Consider the following 23,226-nt stretch of genomic DNA (forward strand, 5'->3'; position numbering starts at 1 on the left):
GGCGCCGATTCAAAACATTTTGTGAACTCGCCTTTGGGTTCATCCTTAGCGCCTCTGGCACATTCTTGCTCGAGTCCTCAGAGTGAATGTGCCCTCTTTTCTTTCAGGGTAGGTTTAATTTTTGGAAATAGCCAAAAGATATTTGAAGCTGAGCCCGCTAAATAAAAAGGGTTAGTCATGCAGGATAATAACACTTTGGGATAAAAAAGAACAAAAAAACAAGGTTATACTTAGAAAATATTGATTTACCTTTTTTGATGCTGTGCGTAATCTGGCTCTGAAATCAGCGGCGTGAAAGTGGTCTTCTGGATAAGCCTGAGCGGTGGAAGTGGTGGGAGAAATTTTGCCCTCTCAAGGCAGCCGCTTTGATAGGAACAAAAATGCCCATTTAGATAGATGAGGTGCGATATAGTCGTTTAAGAAGAATCTGATCGTATGGCATCGTCAACACAACTCGTATTTCAATTATTCATATAGCTTTTAGTTGAACAATTGCTAGTTTAAGAATAACGTCCGGGCTCTTGCGTGCCCACATCATTTGGATATTTCCCTTCTCCCCCTCCTTCCCTTTCCTTCCTTCTTCCCCCCCTCCCTGTCTCCCTTCCTTCCTTTTCAGGCGTATGTTGAAACAATTAGACTGAAAGATGATGAGACGCTCAAGGTACAGACCAAAGAGGATGGAGATGTCTTCATGTGGTTGAAGCACGAAGCCACCCGGGGCAATGCAGCAGCTCAGGTAAAACTGTGGCCCGCTGTTTTGGAAATCCCATCAGTTATAATAGCCCAGGTTCTGCCATAGTAACAAAATATCCCCAACCTCACTGGCTTAAAACAATGCCGTTTCTTACTCCTGCTAGCTTTCTGATGGGGTGACCAAGCACTCTGCTCCGTAGACCCCTACGCATCAAACTAATGGGGGCTTCACGGCAACACAGCCTCCCACAGCCATGGCTGCTCAGAAATGGCACAAGCCATCTCTCACGTTTTACCGGCCAACGCAAGTCATGTGGTTTCTCTTGGCTTCACGTGGGGTTGGGGGGGCGAGTGTTTTCCTACTCTGCACCCAGGAGAGAGAGCCGCAAAGTTTGTGATCTGTCCCAAAGACTACCATCAGACATTTTAGAGCATTGGATAGAAATAAACAGCATCTCGGGGTGCAGGAGAGATTAGATGAGTATCAAGAAGCAGGCCGAGGATTCAGCTAGGAGAACAGAAATCAGGTGCAGCATGTTATAGACCAATGGACCAAACTTGGCTCTTGAACATGTCTTATGTTTTGGATGGACTTTTCCAAGGTACCAGGAAGGGCAGAAAGCTGGCGGAACATTCTCTATCTGACTTCTTACCTTGATTTCACTATGAAGAGAAGCCCTTGACAGGAGCCGGCTTAGGCAGATTGCACCAGGAGGGAGAAAGCTACCTTCCCGAAGAGTGACCTTAGCTTTTGCTTCGTGCTCCTAGCGAGCATAGAGTGTGTGGAAGGACCTCCGGGTCTGCTAAGCAGGCAGAAGCCCAGAGATGGGAAAAAGAAAGAAAACAGAAAAGGCAAATGCATTGACAAGCAAGCATTTCAGAGACCCTTTAGTAATGGGTCTCCCACCCATCTGTGGAGGTCTTCCTATCATTTCAGAAGATACTTTGCTGGAGGCTGTAAGTACTTGAGTAGGGGGTGGAAGGGGGTAGAAAGAAGAGGAGATGAGGGAAGAAGCAGAAAGGAGGAAAGACCATAAGGGCCCAGAATGGGGCCAGAATGTTAACAGACAGTCCTCTGGCTCCCTTCTTGGGCATCTGTCCCCAGCCTGCAGTCTTTCTAGGGCAGGAAGGAATTCCAGTGCCTAGTTCTGGAAATGCCACTGTCAGAGTCATTTCCTGGGTGTTTCAGAGCTTGTATGAACTTCCCTGCCTTCGTTCAGCAAATCTTTGTTGAGTAGCTTCCACGACCTTCTACTGAGGTTTGCTGAGTGGGGGCTGAGGGGAGAAAGGCAGACGAATCACATCATGAGGTTCCGATCCCCAGAGAGCTCCCCGCCTCGAGTGTCATGGTGGAATGAGCCACATGGACAAATGCTGGGGTGGGAGATGATTGCCTTCTGATACGGGTGCGCACAGGCCTCCAGGCCACTCACTAGCCTAAGGGGACGGCATGTACCTTCCAAAAGGAAGGGGCTTTGAAGAGAAGAGACATTGTTGACCAAGTTCCGTCTGGCCCTGGCCCACGGTGCCACGGTGCGGTAGACTGATTCACATTCACACGCAAAACATGCATTGTTTCCAACTGGGGCTGAGGACTTGTATTTACCCAAGTTCACCTTTCCGGGCTCCAGCCCCCAATTGGAAAGTGACACGTGTCTACCTAATTCCTCATTCGCAGTTTGAAAATATTTTGAACTAGGTTTGTCCTTCCACCTTTTAAAGCCTTATGTTAAGCATTACGCAGGAAAGTCATTATTCTAAATTGCTCCTGTCTTGAAGCAACGACTGGCCCAGATGCTGTTCTGGGGCCAGCAAGGCGTGGCCAAGAACCCTGAGGCAGCGATCGAGTGGTATGCCAAGGGCGCCCTGGAGACCGAGGACCCTGCGTTAATATATGACTATGCCATTGTGTTATTCAAGGTAAGAGTCCCTCAGTTTGGGCTGGAATTACGCAATTCTTATCAGACTTCCCAAGCAGGTTCCCATAGGCGTGCAGGCCAACAAGGAGCCTGTAACTGGAGAGACTCAGTATATGCTTCTGTCACTCTTGATGGAAAGGGATATTTGCTGAAAAGGCAGAGTCAGAAACAGTCCCCTGGTCTCATTTTTAATCATTAGTCTTATGTTTGGCACCTGGATTGTCTTTGCTTTTGCAAGAACTGCCTAGAGGAAGCCCCCCTGTTTTATGGATTGGGAAAAAATGGCCACCAGCCCCCAGAAGTACTGCAAGTTTGCCACGAGGCAGAGGGATCATGGAATGACAGCTTACCCCTACTGCGTGTTTTCGGCTGGCTCCCAGCCACCTGGTTGGTCAAAACAAAGATCTTGTTTTAAGCCAATGGGAGAATGGGGGATGGGTTGAAAGAGCATTAGCCCAGAAGACAGAGAATGGAGTTCAAGTCTCTCCTCCCCAGTCATCAGCTATTTGTCCTTGGAGTTATTTGAGCTCCTCGGCAATGGTAATGACCAGAGATTGAATGAGATAACATAATGGATGGGCTTCAGGAAATGTAAAATACTGTCTTATGCGAAATCCTCCTAGTTTGAGCTGATTGATTCACACGGAGTAACGCATCCCATCCTCACGACCACGTTGCGAGGCAGGCACGGGGTGCGTTATGATTGCTGTTTGTATATGTGGTAACAGAGGCAGAGAAAGGTTTTTTAATTTGCCCAAGGTCACACAATTGGCACATTTGAGAGATCAGGGACAGGGATCCAGGCAGTCTGGCTTCAGAGTCTGTGTTCTTCATCCCCAAACACAAGACATCAACTCGTCAGCCTTGGAAAAAGCAAAACTCTGTTGGCTCTGGTAAGGAAGCCCTTGGGCACCATGTCATGCCCAAAGAAAGCAGCTGACCTTCGATAGCGAGTGTCTTCAAACGAGGACATGGAGTCAAGTGGCCAGGTCCATCTTCAGAACCACAGCTGTGGCCACTCGCTGATGAACAGCCATGGCTTTGCTACATTTCTAACCCTCTAAAGCCTTAAAACCTCTTGGTTCATACGATTTCCAAATTTAGGGTCTGGACTTTCCTTTTTCAGTTGTCAAGTCAACATAGAAATGGTTTGACTCCCAGCCATATGCCGATGCCTCTGTGTGTTTATTCAATAAACACCCATTCAGGGCTGACAAAATGCCAGACTCTGCGCGAGAGGGAGGGACAGATGGATGTGTGCGCCATGTCCCTGACCTCAAGGGGCTCATGCAGTGGTGGGGAGGGCGGGCACAGAGAGGCACCGGTCCGCCAGAGCTGGGGCTGGCCACCGTCAACGTGCAGAGAAGATAACCCCCCCAATCAGACATTACTTCTGCTCACCAGGAGCTCACCGTCTAGAGGGAGAGGCAAATACATGAACAAATGACTCTGGAGGTGACAGGCTGTCTGCTTTCCCAACCTTAAAGATTTGTGGTTCTCCTGAATTCTAACAAAGAATCCCTCAGTGGGATGAAAGAAGCCCCTTATCAGTATTTCAGTAATGGGAAGATTTTACCTCTGGTCAGAAGGTCCCTGTAAGTGCATTCCAGGTGAAAGTAACCCCATGCAGAAAATGAGCTTCCCAAATGGGAAGAACAGTCACGTGCTCTGGAGCTCGGTGTGGGCGTTGGGCGCATCGCACGATGGGGCCCTGCTGGCTACGGCCTGTCTGAGACAGTCCAAGCCCTTCCATTTGGCATCCACGTGAGGATAGAACTTCGACTTTTACTGTAGCAGCTGTTTTCCATGAACTGACCCAGTGGACGTCATTGAGCACTTACTGTGTACCAGGACTTTACATTTCTCTCCCTTAACAACTAACAGCCCAACTCAGATTTGTGCCCAGTGCAGGGTCTTTGTCCGAGAAATCATCCCACTTAGGTTTACACAACAAATATTCTGGAAAGTGCTTGGCGCCCAGAAGTCAGAGTACCTGAATTCTAGTCACAGATCTAACTGTGAGGCTTTGGGTAAGTCATCCTCTCTGGTCCCGTTTTATTCCTTCAAAGCAAAGAAGTTGGAAAAGATAAACCTTGAGTTCAACCAGGTTCTAACGTGCTGTCGTCCTGCTCTTTCCGATGTTTTTCTAGAAGTCCAAAAAGGTGGTCCCATTGCCCCATCCACTGATTCCAAGTAGCCTGCAAGTCCTTTCTCCTTTCCTTTTCCTCTCTGTTGAATGAAGCCATGGTGCATTTCTGAAAAATATGTTCATCTTCAACTTGCTTCGGCTCATCGGTTTCATTAAATAGGCAACTTCAAGGCTAGGAGAAATTTGGTGTATATAATTTAACTTTTAGTTGGATTCACAGTTTTGTTTGGGGTCCCCAAAAATACAGAGACAAACATATCCTGCACGTTTTCTGTAAGGAGGTTATGGATTATTATACGTTCTCCATGCAGAGCGGGAATGCATGGGAGGCCGTAGAGTGTGCTAGTTCCAAGCTGGGACTCTGGAACCTGCCTGCCTGGGTTCAGATCCTGCCTCCGCGAGTCACTGTGCGACTCTGGGCAAGGGCTGGGATGGGAATGCTTGCAGCGTGTCCGCAGGCTTGCGGTCAGGAGTAGGCATGGCAGCGCAGGCCTGGGCGCCCTTTAATTTACAGGGATGTTTGCTTGTACTGTCTTCACTTACTGTGGTGCTACTTCTGAAGAGTTAAAAGCTATATTCGGTATAAAGCCCCCCCAACATTATATCACATGTGACCCCATCAACCCCTGTGTCTGTGGCCAGGAAGGCTCCATGCGGCACATGCGCTGTGGCTGTGAATACAGATGCTGGATGAGTTTGGTGGTGGTGATGGTTTCCCCCAGCTACCCTTGCCCACCAACTTCATTGTCAGTCTTGTGGTGAGAGAGACCTTGAGGACCTCTCCTGCCGCACCCTCAGACCAGCCACTTCTCCACGCGGTCCTGCAGACACCTCAGTGTGGCCCCACAAAGTTCCTCTCTTGTAGCAAGCACCCCAAAGCCGTTTCCATCTGTGGCAGTGCTCAGACCACGTCTGCTGGAAGAACTTGGTTTTGCAGGAGGAAACTTGTCAGTCTCTGTCAACATCTGAGGCAACGGATGCCAAGGGGTCCTGTCTCCTGCACAGCGGGCTCTTGAGCTGGTCCACCCTGGGGACTCCCGAGAGGACCCAGGAAGGCGTCAAAGGACAACCTAATAACTTTGGACTGTCCATCGCAGATCAAGTGCTCTCTCGGGCTTGTAGATGGGGCCACCGGCAGGAGACGCACCCAGGAGGGCCGGACTCATTTAATTGTTCTTCAGGGCTTCTCCCAATAGTTCCTGTGCATTGACAGGAATGCGACGCGCTCGATGGTGATGGGGGGTTTGTATGGCTGCCAAGCTGGCAAGGTGAGGTCTGCTGTCTTGCCCCACACATGCAAGCAGAATAACAGTGATGATGATGGTGGTGGTGGTCGAGCAGCTCTGCATATAGAAATCTTTACAATAAGGCTTTTAATTAAGAAGGCTTGGGTTTTCTTTTTTTAAATATATTATGTGAAGCACTGATACACCTACGTAATGTTTTCGAGAGCGCTCTGGATTTCTTTTCTTCATATTCATTGCTGTTTATCATTGTTTAGGGTCAAGGAGTAAAAAAGAACAGACGGCTTGCCTTAGAGCTGATGAAGAAAGCGGCTTCCAAGGTAACACTTTTGCATATTGTCAGAAGGAAACATTTGCACCCTCCACACCCGCGCTCACAAGTCTGCAGAGTAAATGGCCAGCCTTTGGCCTGGCCCTGGAAAGCGGAGTGGGGAGGGAGGGTGGCCGGCATAGTGGTGATTAGTCATTTTGGAGCTGCAACGTGTACAGAAACCCGCCACAATGGGGACTGGGGAATTCAAAAGCTGAATTCACCTTCCAGTCAATAGAATTCCGGCAGATTTTGTTTGAAGGCTAAAATTATCATCACGGGCTGCCCTGATAACAAGCAGTGGGGGGTGGGGGGGGGAGCAGGGCTCCTTGGAATTGAATGGGGATGTAGAAATGCCATTGAATCAGGAAAACCAAAAGCCTAATTCCTTTGAAGGTTAACCCTGTCGTGTCCAACGCCCGTGTGCTGCCCGCGCTTTAATAATGGGGATGTTTGTCAAATTGACTGCCAGGTTTACACATTGCTTTGTTTTTGTCACTGTTGACTCTACCATGCTGTTGTCAAGTCAGCTGGGTTCACTCAAGCAGTACAGAATGGAGGTTAACTATCGCTGGCAGGGGGACGCACACACGGACCCCACACGCACACCCACACAAGCCCGCACGCTCACCGGTGCATACATGCAGGTTTGCAAATAAATTCGTACAAACCACTGTAATTCGACAACCTTGAGAGTCCTTTAAAGTCCTTCTGGCTCTTGAAAGACCCTCCCTCCCCAAGACTGCTCATATTTGCCCCTTATCAACAAAGACTCCTCAAGTCTCCCTGCTGATTTTTCTTCCCCCTCATCCTCCCCTGAGAAGTTCAGAGTCTCTTTTTCTGTGTGTAGAACAGGAGGTTGGAACATGGAATAAGAGAGCCAAGAGGCTTTCCCTCCATCTTGGTGCGGTCACGTGGGTCACGTGACCCAAGAGAAGGTCGCCCACTGAAGTGCACACCAGCTCCTGCCCCCCTCGCCAATTAAAGGGCAGAAGTAGAGAGGCAGTTTAACGGTGCAGGTCGTTGAGGGCATTCGGTCCAAAGAGTCCTGAGATCGGGCAGTGATGGGGTTGCCCCAGGGGCTGTGAAATTTCCGTCTCTTTAGCCGTGCTAGTGGTGAGCTGATGTCTAATGGGCTTTGTTTTGAAGGGATTCTTAGCAGAGCTTAGGGAAGGATGGGGAAATGCCGTGTTAGGGCCTGGCGTCCTCCCATCCCGACAAGTGTTACGCGATTCTCCCTCATTCACTCGGCAAGGCATTTTGAGGCCCCGACTCTTTGTCAGGCATGGTGGTGAAGTTCCCACACCGTTTGTTTTTTGGAATTACCGAAAAGTCACATGGGAGCAAATCCAGTGATTGAGCTGTACGTGTCCAGAGCAGAGTGTGAATTGTAAGTGAGGAGACAGGATGTCCTGTGGGGCTCCAAGTGCGGTTCCTAATGGAGTTCTGCAGATGTTTTGAGGGATGACAGGTGCATGTGAATAAGCCCATGGCCTCTGGCTTTGTAGCAAATGTCACTGTGATGTGGGTACATTCCATAGGCTTGTTCCAAAGCTGGTTCTTGCCATCCTATAGTGTGGCCTGGTCTGGTACGTGATGGAAAGGCACGCTGCCAGACTGGCCAGGAGACCGCCTTGCCCCTGGTGCAGTGTGCGGCTCAGGAGGAAGGCCCCTACGACTAGATCCACAGCACCGACGCCCTTCCCGATGTCCCGATGGCTTGGGAGTCAGCTACCTCGGGGGCCTGCAGATCTGAGCCCTACTCTCCATCCTCAAGGTGCAGGATTTGGATTCCGTTTTGTGTAGCACCAGCATTCAAAGGACGGCTAAGGGTGGCTTTCCAGGACTGGGGCTCTCAGTAGCCTCAGAGCACCTGTGCTTTGCAAGTAGGCTTTTGCAGCCGCTTCCCTCAGAGGATTTGTTGGTTTTCAGGGCAGAGAAATCAACAGATGGGCAGGCGGGTCACCTAGAAACTGGCCCAGCCAGGGGGGTGTCAGGCGTCTTCTCGCAGGGGAGCGCTCCTGAGTTGCAAGGTCACTGTGGATACTGTGAGGCAGTAAGAGGCCTTTGTAGACAAGGGCATCGTGGAAGAGCCCTCGGGAGCTGAGCTGAGCGATGATTTGGGGGCAGCGCTGTGGGGCTGGAAGGCAGGGATCCCAGCAGCAGCCGGATGGAATCCACCCAGGGGAGGGCTCTGAGACAGGCTTGTGCTTTCTAACACTTAGCTTCTCTTTAATGCCATCTGCCCCCAGAGAGACGGGAAAGGTTTTGCTCAGACCCTGGCAGAGTGTTTTCCCGACAATCAATTCTCTTTAGGTTTCATTAAAAAAAAAAAAAAAAGTAATTTTTGTGTTGTTGCTGTTGTTCTAAAATCCAGGGATTGCATCAGGCAGTCAATGGCTTGGGATGGTATTACCACAAATTCAAGAAAAATTATGCCAAAGCAGCAAAGTACTGGTTAAAAGCAGAAGAAATGGGGAATCCGGATGCATCGTACAATCTCGGAGTCCTGTATTTGGATGGCATTTTCCCGGGAATTCCTGAAAGGAATCAAGTAAGTCTTGAGACGAGCTGTGCAGCTGGTCACTGGCTCGTCTGCCATGTGCCGGGCCTGCGTGAGGCTCCAAGGGTGGTGCAGACGCCACCCAAGACACAGACCCTGTCCTCAGGCAGCTCAAGGATCCAGTTAGGGAGATAAGACAGCAAACGGTGAAGCTGGCATCTAGCCAAGTGTCAAGTGTCTGCCAATTGCTATGACCCAAACAGTGCTCGACAGGGGAAACCGTGAAGACCCAAAGCAGTCAGGAAGGCTTCGTGGAGGAGGGAGGCCTGAACTAGGGAGGAAGGGGAAGATGATACGAAATGAGAATGAGCGAGAGGCAGTACAAAGAGAGCTGGGTCCAGATGGGTTGCCTGATACGAGACCAGATTTAATAATAGTGAAAACAGCAGTGACAATCTTCAGTGTTTGCTAAGCACTTCGTCTGTGACAGACACTCAGAAATACTTGACATGCATCCCATGTCATTCTCTCTTCTGGAATAGCTGCTATGATTATATCCATTTTACAGAATGAACAATCAAGGCTCTCAGAGTTTATGTAACTTACTCAGAGTCATACGCTTATGGAGGCAGGACCGGGATCCCTGCACAAAAGGGAAGCCCCTCATTATTAATAATACTATCTATGATGGTAATTATAATTTCTGCACCATTATAGCCCACGAATTTCACTGAATGCTCACCCTATGCCAGGCACTCATCCAGGCACTGGGAATACAGGAGCCCTACATATATCTGGGAGAAGAATATTCCAGAAAGAAGGAACAGCCAGGGCAGAAGCCCTAGAGGAAAGCAGGCTTGGCATGCCGGGGGAACAACAGGGAAGCTGGAGCGGTGGGAGCAGGAAGCGGGGGAGAGGCGTAGATGGGAGAGAAGGTCGGGCTGGCAGGTCATTATGAGGTCTCAGTGGCTCTGAGGAAGATGGGAAGCCACTGGGCAGCTTTGGACAAGGCAGTGATGTGCTGTGTTTTAAAAGCCTCTCCCTGGATCCTAGCAGAGACTAGGGTGAAGAAGACAAGAGGGGAGCAGGGGATTAATGTATTGAACCCAAGTGAGAAAGGATGGGCCACCCCAGGAGGGGGCCGGAAATGTGGCGGGATTATGCGTGTACTTGGAAGGTCAAGGTGACAGGGCTTGCTAATGGATTGGATGTGAGGTGTGACGGGGGAGAGGAGACAGGGTGACTCCAAAGTGTTTGGCATTTCTCAAGGTAGGAGAGTGGAAGGGGGCAATTGGAGGGTTGGGCCAGACTGAGGCAGTGGCGGGTTTCTGGGGGTAGGGAACTGGAAGATAATTTTTGTGAAGCACCGTGCTAAGCCTTGAGAATACACCTCATTGAATCCTTGACACAGCCGTTCTTGCTAGGCACTGTCAGAAGCCACATTTTTCAGTTGAAGAAATCTCGCAGTTGGAGAGATGAACTACCATGTCCAAGGTCACACAGCTGGGAAGAAGCAGAGCTGGAATTTAGACCCCAGCCCGTCTGACTCCAAAGCCCTGGCTTCAGAAGGGCAGCTAACTGCCTCCGAAAGATAATAGGAACCCGCAGAACAGTCACCCTTCCAAATGTTTGTCTTATTTTCCCCCTCTTCCTCTCTGCCTGCATCAAAGCCTGAATACTTTTATGCATGGCTAATGTCTGGTCACCCACCCACGTAGATGCCAGTGTGTTTTTGGTTTTGTTTTTTTTTGTCATATTCTAATTCTCACCTTCCTACGGGAAATGTAGTTTTGGCGCGTGAGTTTGAAGAAAGGTATTAAGCAAGGTTAGGAAAGCCAATACCTGAATTTTCACCCGGTGTGACTTCTGATACATTCTTCTGTTTCGCTTACAGAGGTTATGGGATTTGTAGCTCTGTGTTGCCTCATTTATTTATCGGGGAAACTTAACAGAATAGCTTACTGTTAAGGTTATCACATCCAGAGGCTGGCTTCTGTGATTGGCTGTCTTCCTGAAGCTTGGCTTGGTTTTCCTAAAGATACCAGAAGTGATAAGCTGGTGAAAATATTAGGGGTTGAGTGTCTCACCGTGTTGGCTCCGGTGAAACCAACCCGGCCGGGAGGACTCCTCACCCCTGAGCTGACTCTGTTTATCTCTCTGCAGACATTAGCCGGTGAATATTTCCATAAGGCTGCGCAGGGCGGACACATCGAAGGAACCTTGTGGTGTTCTCTCTACTATATCACAGGAAACCTGGAGACGTTCCCTAGAGACCCGGAGAAGGCTGTTGTGTAAGAATCTGTCAGCACTGTGTACGAAGGGAAAGCCACGTACTTTATTTGCGGTGCCTGAAAATGGAGTTCTCATTCTTTGTTTTTGCAATTTTGAATGTAACCTTTATTTTTAAGTTTCAAGAGCACAGAGTTTCAAGAGCCACATAATTCAACAAGGCAAAAATAAGTAAATTTTAATGGAAACAAAAAAATAATAATTTGACGTGGAAAAAACAGGAAATTGCCTACCCCACCCAGACTACTTCCTACTCTCAAGAATAGGTCATTTTCAGTCTCTTTATTATTTCTTTCCTATTTGCCTCTCTCTTTCAGGGACATGTTCATACTACTACGTCTTGTAATTTTCATTACAGGCTTTGTCTAATGATGTCCCACCGTGAGAGACGAAGATGTGGTTCCCTCTCATTCTGCCACCACCCACTATCCCACACATCCACATTTCCGCCTTGTCCCATTTTCCCAATAAATATATCATTATTTTGGCTAGATGAGTATCAGGGTGTCCATTACTAGGACCATGTGAGTGCTGGGCACAGCTGAGCCGTGTAATAGGCTATGACTACTTTTTCTTTCTTACACAGTTTTTTGTGTTCTGTGGAGTAATAATTACACTTCATAGTTCTTTAGTTGCTTAGCTTTCTGCATACTTATTATTTTTCATGTGCTTAAATCTCCAAATTCTCCCACCGTTGTCTAAATCTCTTCTCAGTATGTCCAGACCCACCAGCTATACGATTAACAATCTCGGTGACATCTCTCCTGGAGTCTTTGCTCAGGACAGAGCTGCCCTCCTGAAATTAACTTTGTCATCACTTGGGGGTTTCCTTTCCCTTCATCTCTGTCTTTTTGGGTTCTCCTTGCTGGACCCTATTTCTTCCTCTTTCTTGGTTTACTCCTACGCTTTCCTAGAGCGCACACTACAGTAGCTTCCTAAAGAGTGGTGAACAGGGGGTGTGTTTTGAGGTCATGCGTATCTGAAAATGTTGTACAGAGGTTGGCAAACTAAGGCCCGTAAATAACATGTGGCCCACCCTCTGTTTTGTGTGGCCCCAAAAGCTAAGAAGGCTTTTTATGTTTTTAAATGGTTGTAAGACAGGCACACACACTAAGATGAATACAAGTAGAGACTATGTGTGACCCACGAGGCTTAAAGTATTTACTCTCTTGCCTTTTACAGAAAAAAACCCCCAAAACTTTGCAGACCTCTGCTTTAGACCACCCTCATACCAGTAGTCTGGCTTTTCAAAAAGTTTTGTTTCATAAGGCATTTGAGAGCAAATCCAACCTGACTTGAACTCAGTGATAAAATTTGACCAAGACAGACTTGAAGCTTTTTATCATTATTAGTTAGGATGTTTGGTGTGAACATGTGTATGTTTCATAAATTTTTCTTTTGTTATTGATTTCTAGCTTAATTCCACTGCAATCAAAGAATGCACCCTGAAGGATTTCAGTCCTTTGGAATTTGTTGAGGCTTATACTTTATGACCAGCATACGGTCAATTTTGCTACACCTGCTTTTTTTGTTTGTTAGAGTTATATCTTTTTCCAGCCTTTACTTTTTTAATCTTTTCTTCTTTTCATTTTAATGTGTGTCTCTTCTAAGCAACATATAATTGGGTTTTTGTGTACTTTCTATTTAGTCTGACAAGTTTAGTTTTTAATTGATATTTTTAGACCATTTTGTGTACTTTCTATTTAGTCTGACAAGTTTAGTTTTTAATTGATATTTTTAGACCATTTACATTTAATGCAACTTACAGGTATATTTTGTTTTAAATCTACTATTTTACTAATTTTTCCTGATTTGCCCCATCTGTTCTTTGTGCTTGTTTTCCTTTTTCTTACCTTTCCTTTATATTGATCAAGTATTTTTTTTAAATTTTATTTCCCCCTTCCATTAGCTTGCTAGTTATGTGTCCTTGCAAAATTCTTCTAGTGGTTGTAAATCTAAAGATTACAACGGACCAGTTCATTATCAGTAAAAATTCTCCAGGATAAATTAAAGAACAGAAAAAAAGGGTGGGGGAACCTTATAATAAATCAGTAAACATGGTTTATTGGGGAGAGTACTAGAACTCTTGGTGAAGATTATCGTTTTTCATATCGTTGGGTATTTTTCATTAGGTAACTTTCATGCCTTTGTTTCCATACTTGGTAACCCCTAAGCATTCATAAGAAAAGGCACTGAATGCAAAGTTCTCAAAACGCATCTTTCTTTACCATCTTAAGGTTCAGTTCTGGTTTGTTGCAGTATAAAAATTCTAACAAGCAAAGTAATCCCCAAGTGGGATTTATTGAGATCATGTGAAGAAAAGAGCAATTATTTAATTTGCCGCAATTTGGATATTTTCTCATTCCTTTTCTTTTCAGATGGGCAAAGCACGTAGCTGAGAAAAATGGCTACTTGGGCCACGTCATTCGCAAAGGCCTCAATGCCTACCTGGAGGGCTCATGGTAAGGTGGGGACCCACATTAGAATGAACTTATTTAGCCCTCGCCTTTCAATTTGTCAATGTAGTCTTATGAGATGGAGTCTTAAAATACAACCAAAAAAGCAATTTGCAGGGAAATCACAGCCTACCAGTAATGATATTCAGAGTATCACAGACTGATTGGCTGTTGATTGGAAAACATAGCATTTCCATGTTTAATTATACACAAAAATTAGTTCTCTAGGGGAAGCGTCCACATTCATCAAGCTGAGAGACACATGAATGTGTTGACTTCTCTTCCCTTCAAGCTTGTTCCTCTTGCTTTTAGAGGGAGACAGCACAGGGGGTTGTAGCTGAAACCTCCACCTCTCCTTGGCAGAGCACAGAAAGTTCGTGGGAAGCAGAGAGAGCAGTGTGTTTAAGGCTCAGGCTACATCCTTCCACCGATGTGTAACTACATCTTCCTTGGCCAAGAGCCTGGGATTACTAGAACTCACTCACCAGACCTCCAATGTCACAGCCAAACAGATTCCCCATTTTATCTTTCTTCTAATGGAGTTAACAAATCTCGTCTTGTACCCTATGGGATGAGATGCTGCACTGAGAACTTGCAAATGCCCCGCGTTTGCTGTGCCTTGATTTTACAAATGAGGGCACACCTTTCCAAACTGCAAACTCCACCCGATTCCATCTTTTTTTTCTTTTCTTCTGCCAGTCCTGCCACTCTGTCTTACTTTTCCATTGGGCCATATTTTCTTGACTGGTTTATTGCCCAAGTGATCTGGGTATTTCAGTAATAACTAAAAAGAGTATGCAAATCAGCACATATCCCATTGGTCCACTGCCTCGAAGACATTAGACCAGACCTATCGTAGATTATTCTCTGATCTGAACCTTAATTAAAAATTAAAATGTAAGTCCAAAAGAATACTGTTTTCTCCTTGGGTTCACGGGTGCCCACATAATCAGCGGATAGCATGTCAGTGAATGAAAATCTTAAGGCAGGGAAGTGAACCCAGTGAAAATAGCACCAAAAGGAATGTTTGTTATTATCATCCTGTGAAAGTTTATTATCTGTCGCCTCACTTAGCACAATTGGGAAAAAAATTTTAATGAAATTATTATTTTCCACTTGCTACACCTTATAATTTATCTGGTGTTTTATCTTGTCTCCCAAGTGAGCTTCAGTTTATAAAACTCCCAAATTTGAATTTAATTTATTCTCTACTTCTCATCCTCCAAGCTTCCCACCCTTTGCTCCCCACAAGCTTCTTAGGGGAAAAAGAGCATTCAAATACCGAAGTGCGTATGTGGGTTTTCCCAAAGAGAGAGCACATCTGTAAACACCCCCACACTGACACACACACACACACACACACACACACACCCCAAGATGCTTGACACTATTTTTCCCATAAAGAGAGTGTCTATTAATAGCTTACATTTCTTGGGGCGCCTGGTTGCGCAGTCATTAAGCGTCTGCCTTCAGCTCAGGGCGTGATCCCAGCGTTACAGGATCGAGCCCACATCAGGCTCTTCCGCTATGAGCCTGCTTCTTCCTCTCCCACTCCCCCTGCTTGTGTTCCNCGCCTGGTTGCGCAGTCATTAAGCGTCTGCCTTCGGCTCAGGGCGTGATCCCAGCGTTTTGGGATCGAGCCCCACATCAGGCTCCTCTGCTATGAGCCTGCTTCTTCCTCTCCCACTCCCCCTGCTTGTGTTCCCTCTCTCCCTGGCTCTGTCTGTCAAATAAATAAATAAAATCTTAAAAAAAAAATAGCTTACATTTCTTGCCTGCTTTTGAATTTAGCATCACAAAGGATATCAGGTAGCACATTCTAAAATTCGATGTGAAGGTCGAGATGAATTAAGATTTTTGTGACCTCTTGTCCTTCTTACAATATTCAGCCACAACAGGAGATTGATTTTTTTTTTTTTTTGAGCGGGATGGGGGAAATGAATTGTGTTGTACACTGTTCGTGAGTTTGGGTCCAGGTCAGCCGACTTTCCTGAGTATACTTCAATGCAGGCTGATTTGCCATACGCTGCAGGGGATGCCACGGGCAGGGCTCGGGCAAGTTTGCTGCCTCCTTTCTTTCCTTTTTTCTCTCTCTTTTTTTTTTAAAGATTTTATTCATTTGAGAGAGAGAGAGAGCGGCAAGCAGAGGAAGTAGAGTCCCCGCTGAGCAGAGAGCCCAGGATTCTGGGGTCATGACCCAAGCCATAGGCAGACCCTTCACTGCTTAACCAGCTGAGCCACCCAGACACGCCGCCTCATCTCTTCCTTATGAGAAGTTATCTGCAGTTTCTCACCTGGCCCACGTTCTGTCTGACTTCTGGATCTTTGAACTTGCTGTTTCCTCTGCCCAGAAGTCCTCCCTAACTTCTTACTTCTTTTAAGATCATGATTGCCCTCGTGGATGGCCCTGTGATTTGTACCCCAGCGCCCAGCACCTAGTAGGACCTGGGAAGTGCTCAAAAAGAAATGAGTGCATGATCTAAGGCAAATCGAACAACTATGACTCCAGGCACATGAGCAGTATATAAAGAACCTGAGGGATTCTGAGGAGGAAAAGATGCTCTCTGGTTTGTGGGACTTAGGTCAGCCTTCATGATGAGGGTAGCAGATGATATGACCCTGAGGGGTGGGTGGGATTTCCACTTGGCCATGCAGGGAACAGCATTTCTGGTGAAGGGAATAGCAGGAATAAAAGCAAAGAGCTAGGAAAATTCTGGATGAGTCTAGGAAATTATAAGCCACGAATTTGCCTTCAGGTAAGATTTGTAAAAGGGAGTGACAGATAACAAGACTAAAGAGGTGCTGCTCTTTGGAACTTCGAATGGCAGGTCATACACTTTTTACTTATGAGGCCGTGGGGAGCTATTGATAGTTTGGGGAGAGGGTAGTGAGGTGACAGAGCTGGGTTCTGAGATGTCTAACCGGACAACTGTGCTTGATGGTAAAGAGAAGGGAGAGTCTGAAGGGGCGTGCTGGGTCAGAATCCAGGTGAAAGGAGCTGAGCGTTGACCTGGCGATGTGGCATAAGCCAGTTGAGTGGTTTTTCCCTACTTCTGTCATACAATAGTTGATACATACGTATCAACTAAAGTGATATGAATATATATGAAGTGATATGTGATATATATAGGTTCTCAAGCATAATGATAAAATGGACACGTGTAACCCTAGGTAAGAAAATGAACAGTTGAAGCCCCCTGCATTTCCCTCCCAGAGTAAACCCACCCCCACCCGCAGTCCCCGGAAGTAACCATCGTCCTGAGCTTTGTTGTTGACCTCCCCTTGCTTTCTTTGTAGTCTTGTTCCCCTTGGATATATTCTTAAGCAGTAGGCTTATTTGGCTTGTGTCTGAGCTTTATATTACCGGAACCATATTATATATTGTTCAGCTGCCTTTTTTTTTTTTGAAGATTTTATTTATTTACTTAATACAGACAGAGAGAGAGTATAAGCAGGGGGAGTGGCAGGCAGAGGAACAGGGAGAAGCAGCCTCCCCGCTGAGCAAGGAGCCCGACATAGGGCTGGATCCCAGGACCCTGGGATCATGACCTGAACCGAAGGCAGGTGCTTCCCTGACTGAGCCACCCAGGCGCCCCTGGGTTATGTTTTTAACATAACATTATGTTTCTGAGATTCATATCCCTTGATGCATGTATCTGTGAGTCATTCATTTGTATTGCTGTCATACACCACACTTCACTTACCAATTTTTATTTTAACACACATTTGAGTTTCCCTTTTTTGTGGTTGTTTTTCAGAACAATATGACCGTGAACATTTTTTATGCATACCGTGGCATTCATGGGAAGTTTCTCCAGAATATAAACTTAGGAGTGGGGTCACAGAGCAGGCACTTTATAAGATAGCATTCACCTTTATAAGATAATGCCAACTGTTTTCCCAAAAGATTTTACCAATTTACTCGCCTGTCAACCATGTATACATTTTTGTTTCTCCATATCCTTGCCAATCTTGATGCTGATGTGAAGTATTATTAAGTTTCCATCTGGATCTGAAGCCTCTTTTTCTATCAACAGGAAGAGATATCTAGTATCCATTATAATGGGAAAATCTTCATCAAAATACATTTGAGGCAAAGTGCTTCTATTTCCTCCCGCTCACCAAGTCCTGAAACCCGCCCTGGGGTTAAACAGGAACTATGGGAATGTTGGCCTCCCCACACCACAACGTGGCTTTTTTGGTACCATCTATTTTGCTCTAATAGAACTAAATCATCCATCAATGTCCCAAGTCCATCCCCCTTTTTCATTTTCTGTGAGTGAATTTATTCTGGACGTTATTTTCAAATTATATGTGTCAGTTTGATGAGCTTGTGTTTTTCTGTGCTGTTCCAAGATTTATACGGGATAGTTTAAGAGAGGGGCATGATGGGGAAAAGGGCTTTTTGCTGTGTAGGCACAATACGGGAGATAATGTTGTCATGCCTCAGGCTGTCCTCGGACACCAGAAGAAGTCAGCGAAGAGAGGCTGGCTGTCATGTTTCATTTCTCTCTGCCTTCCCCCTCTGTGTGTTTGATCTGTGAGCTATGTGTTTTATTGTCCTTTGTCTTAAATATGCCCCAAGTATTGAACCCAGGAGGTTAGCCAGATTATGGGGCTTGAGGCAAGGCAAGTAGGCGTGCCAAGTTCCAGTTGAAAGAGATTCACCTTTCTGCAAGAGACCAGGGGTCCCGAGTTCCGCGGAGATCCCCAGATTTTTTTTTTAATCCTTTCATTTTGAGCTGCTTCGGGCATTGGCAGAGAAGAGCACAAAGAAAATCATATAATTGTTTGGGAAGCTTCTCAGAGGTACTCAAATTCACAATTCACAGCAAGCAGCCAAAGGATTGATTATTAAGATGTATCATCATAAGATTCTCTTAAGTGTATGTGCTGAGTCGGAAGTGGGAGGAGAGCAAATATGCCCCTGAATGCACTCTTTACCATAAATCCCCTCCTCTCCACGTCCCCTGACACCCTCATCCCTGTGAGAATGACTGTCTGGGGGACAACTTCACTTGAGTGCATTGGGAAATGAAGTTTACAGCTCTGGTAAGCTTCCTGAGCCTTGAGGAAATTCGGGGAAAGGACAGTATAGCTTTGTGGCTTGTCTTTGGGCTTCCTGCCCACAGTTAAGTGCTGCATACATGTTTGTTCCATGAGTATAAATATAGAAATATCTGTAATTAATACTTCTGGGCACTCTGTGTTGAAACACGATTAAATAAGAACAAAGCACTGGGAGGCTAAATATGGGTAGGATTTCTGCAGAAGTGTCACTTCTCAGAAGTCTTAAGAAGCTGAGAAAGTCTGGCCTTGAGAGTTCTAACCTTCCCCTGTGGATGGGCGGGTGGGGGGGGTGGGGAAGCACAGGGCTTCGGAGGATTGCTTCTGCAGGACGGAAGACAGAGGTGGATCTCCCTTCAGTGATTCTGTTGACATTGATGTGTCATAGACATCTCTTTTTGATGGATTTCAGTGCTTCCTCAAAGGAAATGCTTGGGAATTCTATGAAATTTCCTCTTGGCTTCTATAATAATTGGACAGTGGAAGCCTTCCTATAAAACTCGTCCCTCCCTCCCCTCCCCACCACCAAAGGAACTTTAGAGACAAGATCTTGTCTTTGTAAAGTTTATCCTAGTGACTCAGTTCTTCCGGGAAGCGTCAGCCTCCTGCCTCCCTCGCACGTTCTAACAGTCTGCACGACTGCTGTGAAAGAAAACGTCATTTTGGTTACATTTGAATAATGTAAGCCACGTCCCATCCAGTAATGGCAGCAGAGGGACCTGGCCTGACATGTGACCTTGAGCTGGCAAGTCTACACCAGCTCCTTCCCGCTTCCATCCCTGGGGGAGACAGGCACTGGTTCCAATCCAAGTGCCTCCGAAGAAACGTGAGATTGTAAGACCTTAGAAATGGGTCCCTGTCGCAGAATGATGGGGACCTTCTGCCGGGCCTCCTTTGCACGCCCTCCAACTGGGGTCTGTTCTGAAGATTCTTGTCACAAAACATGATTTTTGCCAGCTGTGTAAAAATACGCCCAGGCAGCTTTTGTGTTGTTCTTACGGCTGCCTTTGTGGACTTGTTATCTGGCTTGCGGTGCAGGGGACAACTGCCCAGCCAGCCTCGTCTCTCTTTAGCGTGAGTCACGGCTAATTGGTCCGCTGCCTTGAGTGTCTGGGAAGCCGAGAATCAGCTCACTCAGCAGCTACATGGCCCATGACCTGTATTGTGTCCGATTGAAGATCTCACTGTCCTAATTTGACCCCCAGTCACCTCTCTCTGTCCCCAAGGGATAGGCCACCAGAAGCTGCTTTAACAGAGCAGAAAAAATGATTTCAGAATCTGCTTTCCTTATTTCCCCAGCCCCACCAGAAGCCAGTTTTGGGGTGGAGCTGCAATTAGCAAAGAGTTCTTAATGTCCACTCCTGAGAATGCAAAATAAGCTTTAGGAACGAAGATATCTGGCCAAAATAAAATTTCACGCATTACCTGGGGAACACAAAGAAAATGGAGGAAATCACAGAAGTAAAAAAGAAGAAAATAAAATGACTTGCTTCTTACCACCTAGAGAAAAGTACTGTAAGCATTTTGATAGCTAATTTTTAGGTTCTATTTCTCTCCTTGCCTATAGGCACCCGCACGAGCTTGTGAAGTGTACACTCGGTTTTATTTCTGTTTTACAAAAACGGAATTGCTGTTTCTCATCCTGCTCTTTTCTTTTTTAACTGAGTGGAAAATTTTGCATAAACATCTTTCTATGTTTTTGAATTCTCTTCTACAGCATCATTTTTAATGGCCTTATCTGAAAGTGGCTGCACCGTGGCGTAGTTTAACTACTCACTGATTTTCAGATACTTAAGTTGCTTCCAGTGTTCTTTGTTCACATAAACAGCTCTGCTGTGAACTCTGTTGTCACAGAACCTTTGCACATGTTTCTGCTTCTTTAGAATAAACCTTCACAAGGGACAACTGTTGGCCGAATGGAGTGTGCATTCTTAAGACTTCCCACATTTAACAGTTGGATTCACCTGCCCTCCCACGAGCCCTGGCCATAGGAATACGTCCATTCCCCCAAACCCTTGCTGCTACTCTGTCTTATGAATCTTGGGCCAGTCTTTCAGCAGATGAACAGTGATCCATCATTGTTTTGCCATCATGCAATTACTAGTGGTGTCGAACATTTATTTTTTTTCTGTGTGTTTTTGGCCATTGGAATCAAGCCCCTTGTAAACTCCCTCCCCTCTGCCAAACTTCAAATGCATCACAAAAGCTCAGCTTTAATTAAGCTTGTTCAGAATCCTAAGCCCCATGAAGCCTTTCACAAAACAGAGAACCCGAAAGCACAGGGCTTTTTCTAAATGCCACTTATCTCTTCTAAGCGGGGATGGAAGGATTCAAGGACAGAAGGCTAATAGATAACCCAGCCAGCATGCCATTCACTGTTCGGCCACTAGAGGTAGCTGTTGCATCAACTAGCTCTCCAACCTTATCAGGGAGTTCAGCCTTTAAGATAGAAAATAAATCAGTGCATGCAGTATTTTTAACAACAGTATTTATTTTAAAACACACACACACACAACAAACTCATGATTTTGTGGCTTTAAAAAAACTGCTTATTTTGTGCCCTCTTATGCTTGAATATAAAGCTCTCTGTGAATATTAGTAAGAGCCACTATATGAAATTTATTATTAATCATCTATTTTTAGGCACGAAGCTTTGCTGTATTATGTTTTAGCAGCAGAAACTGGAATTGAAGTGTCACAGACAAATTTAGCACACATCTGCGAGGAGAGGCCAGTAAGTAAATGTATTCTTCTCAGAGTGGAAGCTCTAAGGTTAAGGATAATGAATTGGGTTTTATGAAGGCAAAATTAGTCACTTGGCTGAAATATATTAATGAATTAACTTTTTCTCCCCCTTCACCCCCTTAGGACCTGGCCAAGGCATACTTGGGTGTTAATTGTGTTTGGAGATACTATAATTTCTCTGTTTTTCAAATCGGTGCTCCTTCATTTGGTATGTATAGAAAAATGGGTGCTAAATGGAAGCATTGGAGTCTTTTAATCTTTAGTAACAGGGAACATTTAACAGCTTTGTGTGAAGTATGATATTTCTAAACAATTAGGAAAGAGTGTAAAAAATCTCTGCTATTAAGATCATGAGTAAACTGCTGTCAGCCTCAAGCAATGGGCTTCTCCTCTGTTGTCCACTGAATGCTTGAACCCACCATTTCTTCAGAGTTGGTGAGAATTCAAAAGAGAAAGCTATTCTGGAGAGATCTCTGGGCCAGTTATTTGCCTTTTTGCCTTCAGATATATCCCTGTCTCTCTCTCTGCTCTGCTGTGCTCTGTATGGGAGGGGTTGATCAGCTGGAACTGCTGTTCCCAGACTCCTGTGCCCTTGGGCATCTGATTGGTTTCAGCCAATGGGAGGTGCCGGTAGGAGATTGCTGCGTGGGAGGAAGTGAGAAGTCCAAGTATTTCTCCCCTTCTCTCTCTACTTTGGGCTGTGTCTCTGGCAATGGCTTTACGCCCATGGTTCCAGCTCCTGCCTAGCAGGCCACCCTCTGTGGTCTCCGGTGGTCCCAGATCTAGGGATGGTAATAGTTTCCCATCTTACTGTTCTCTGGATTGTTGGTTGTTCCCCCATTTGCCGTTTCAGCCCTTCTAAAACCCTGGTAACCAGTTCCCAGTGTTGAAATCCATCTTTTGAACTACTTGACATAGATTCTGTTTTTCTGACTAGACATTGAGTGATACATACACCATTAAGCAAAACTTTTTCCGAGGGAAAAAATATATATATACATGGCTTAAACAGAGTAAAGAAATGCCCACCAGTCATCAAACTCAGGCAGTAAAATTTTAGATGTCAAATAAAGTGCCCAAAATAATCTTGGCCAATTGGGCTGTAAGGTTGCAGACTGGGATTTTCACAGACCCATTTGGGAGAGCTGCCCAGCAAAGCAAGAAAATGTGCCTAGAAATGGTGGTACTTGGTACAAAAGGTTTTCCTCCCCCTCCCTCCTCCCCCCCCACCGCCGGACACACAAAGGAAACGATGATGTTATGTATTCGGTCCTGGTAGGAAAAACTCAGTCGTGCAACTGAGCCAACCATTGAAAACGTCCGTCTGCAATAAAATCACTTCACAAACGTGCCTGTGCTTTCTGTCCTGCAGCGTATTTGAAAATGGGAGACCTTTACTACTACGGCCACCAAAACCAGTCCCAAGACCTTGAGCTGTCTGTGCAGATGTACGCCCAGGCAGCACTGGATGGAGACTCGCAGGTAAGCCACAGAAACGAGCTCTGGGTGATGTCTGTGTGTGAGGCTGCAAGGCCTGGAGTCCTCCCAAGCCCTCCCGTCTTTACCTGCTTCCCAGTTCACAAAGTCATTTCTCATCCGTTCTCACAGCTCTGTGAGGACACGAACCGTAACAGCGGCCTTTATGGGGCACGGGCTATGGTTGCCACCCCGTTCTCACAGCAATCCCATGAAGGTGGGGATGATTATAGCCGTGTTATAGTGGAGGAAAACAAGACTGCAATCGGGTGATAAATTGCTTAAGGCCACACAATCGGGTAGCAGGTGAAGCAGCCCGAGATCCTAAAGCTGTGTCCTCTGGCTCTAGGTCCGGGAGTCTTTCTACCAGATTCC

At 46.0% G+C, this 23,226-nt stretch overlaps 1 protein-coding gene across 1 annotated transcript in view; it reads left to right on the top strand.

The window, feature by feature from the left end:
* Nucleotides 1-23,226, top strand: part of SEL1L3 (SEL1L family member 3) — a 104,947-nt gene that overhangs the window by 64,396 nt on the left and 17,325 nt on the right. The window contains exons 12-20 of the mRNA XM_034671995.1: nt 617-736; nt 2,473-2,613; nt 6,263-6,325; nt 8,693-8,869; nt 10,982-11,109; nt 13,486-13,569; nt 21,274-21,364; nt 21,499-21,583; nt 22,748-22,857. Coding sequence (XP_034527886.1) covers nt 617-736; nt 2,473-2,613; nt 6,263-6,325; nt 8,693-8,869; nt 10,982-11,109; nt 13,486-13,569; nt 21,274-21,364; nt 21,499-21,583; nt 22,748-22,857 — 999 coding nt within the window. The remainder of the gene's footprint in view (nt 1-616; nt 737-2,472; nt 2,614-6,262; nt 6,326-8,692; nt 8,870-10,981; nt 11,110-13,485; nt 13,570-21,273; nt 21,365-21,498; nt 21,584-22,747; nt 22,858-23,226) is intronic.

Source organism: Ailuropoda melanoleuca, chromosome 11, assembly GCF_002007445.2.
Source record: "Ailuropoda melanoleuca isolate Jingjing chromosome 11, ASM200744v2, whole genome shotgun sequence".
NCBI classification, from domain to species: Eukaryota; Metazoa; Chordata; class Mammalia; order Carnivora; family Ursidae; genus Ailuropoda; species Ailuropoda melanoleuca.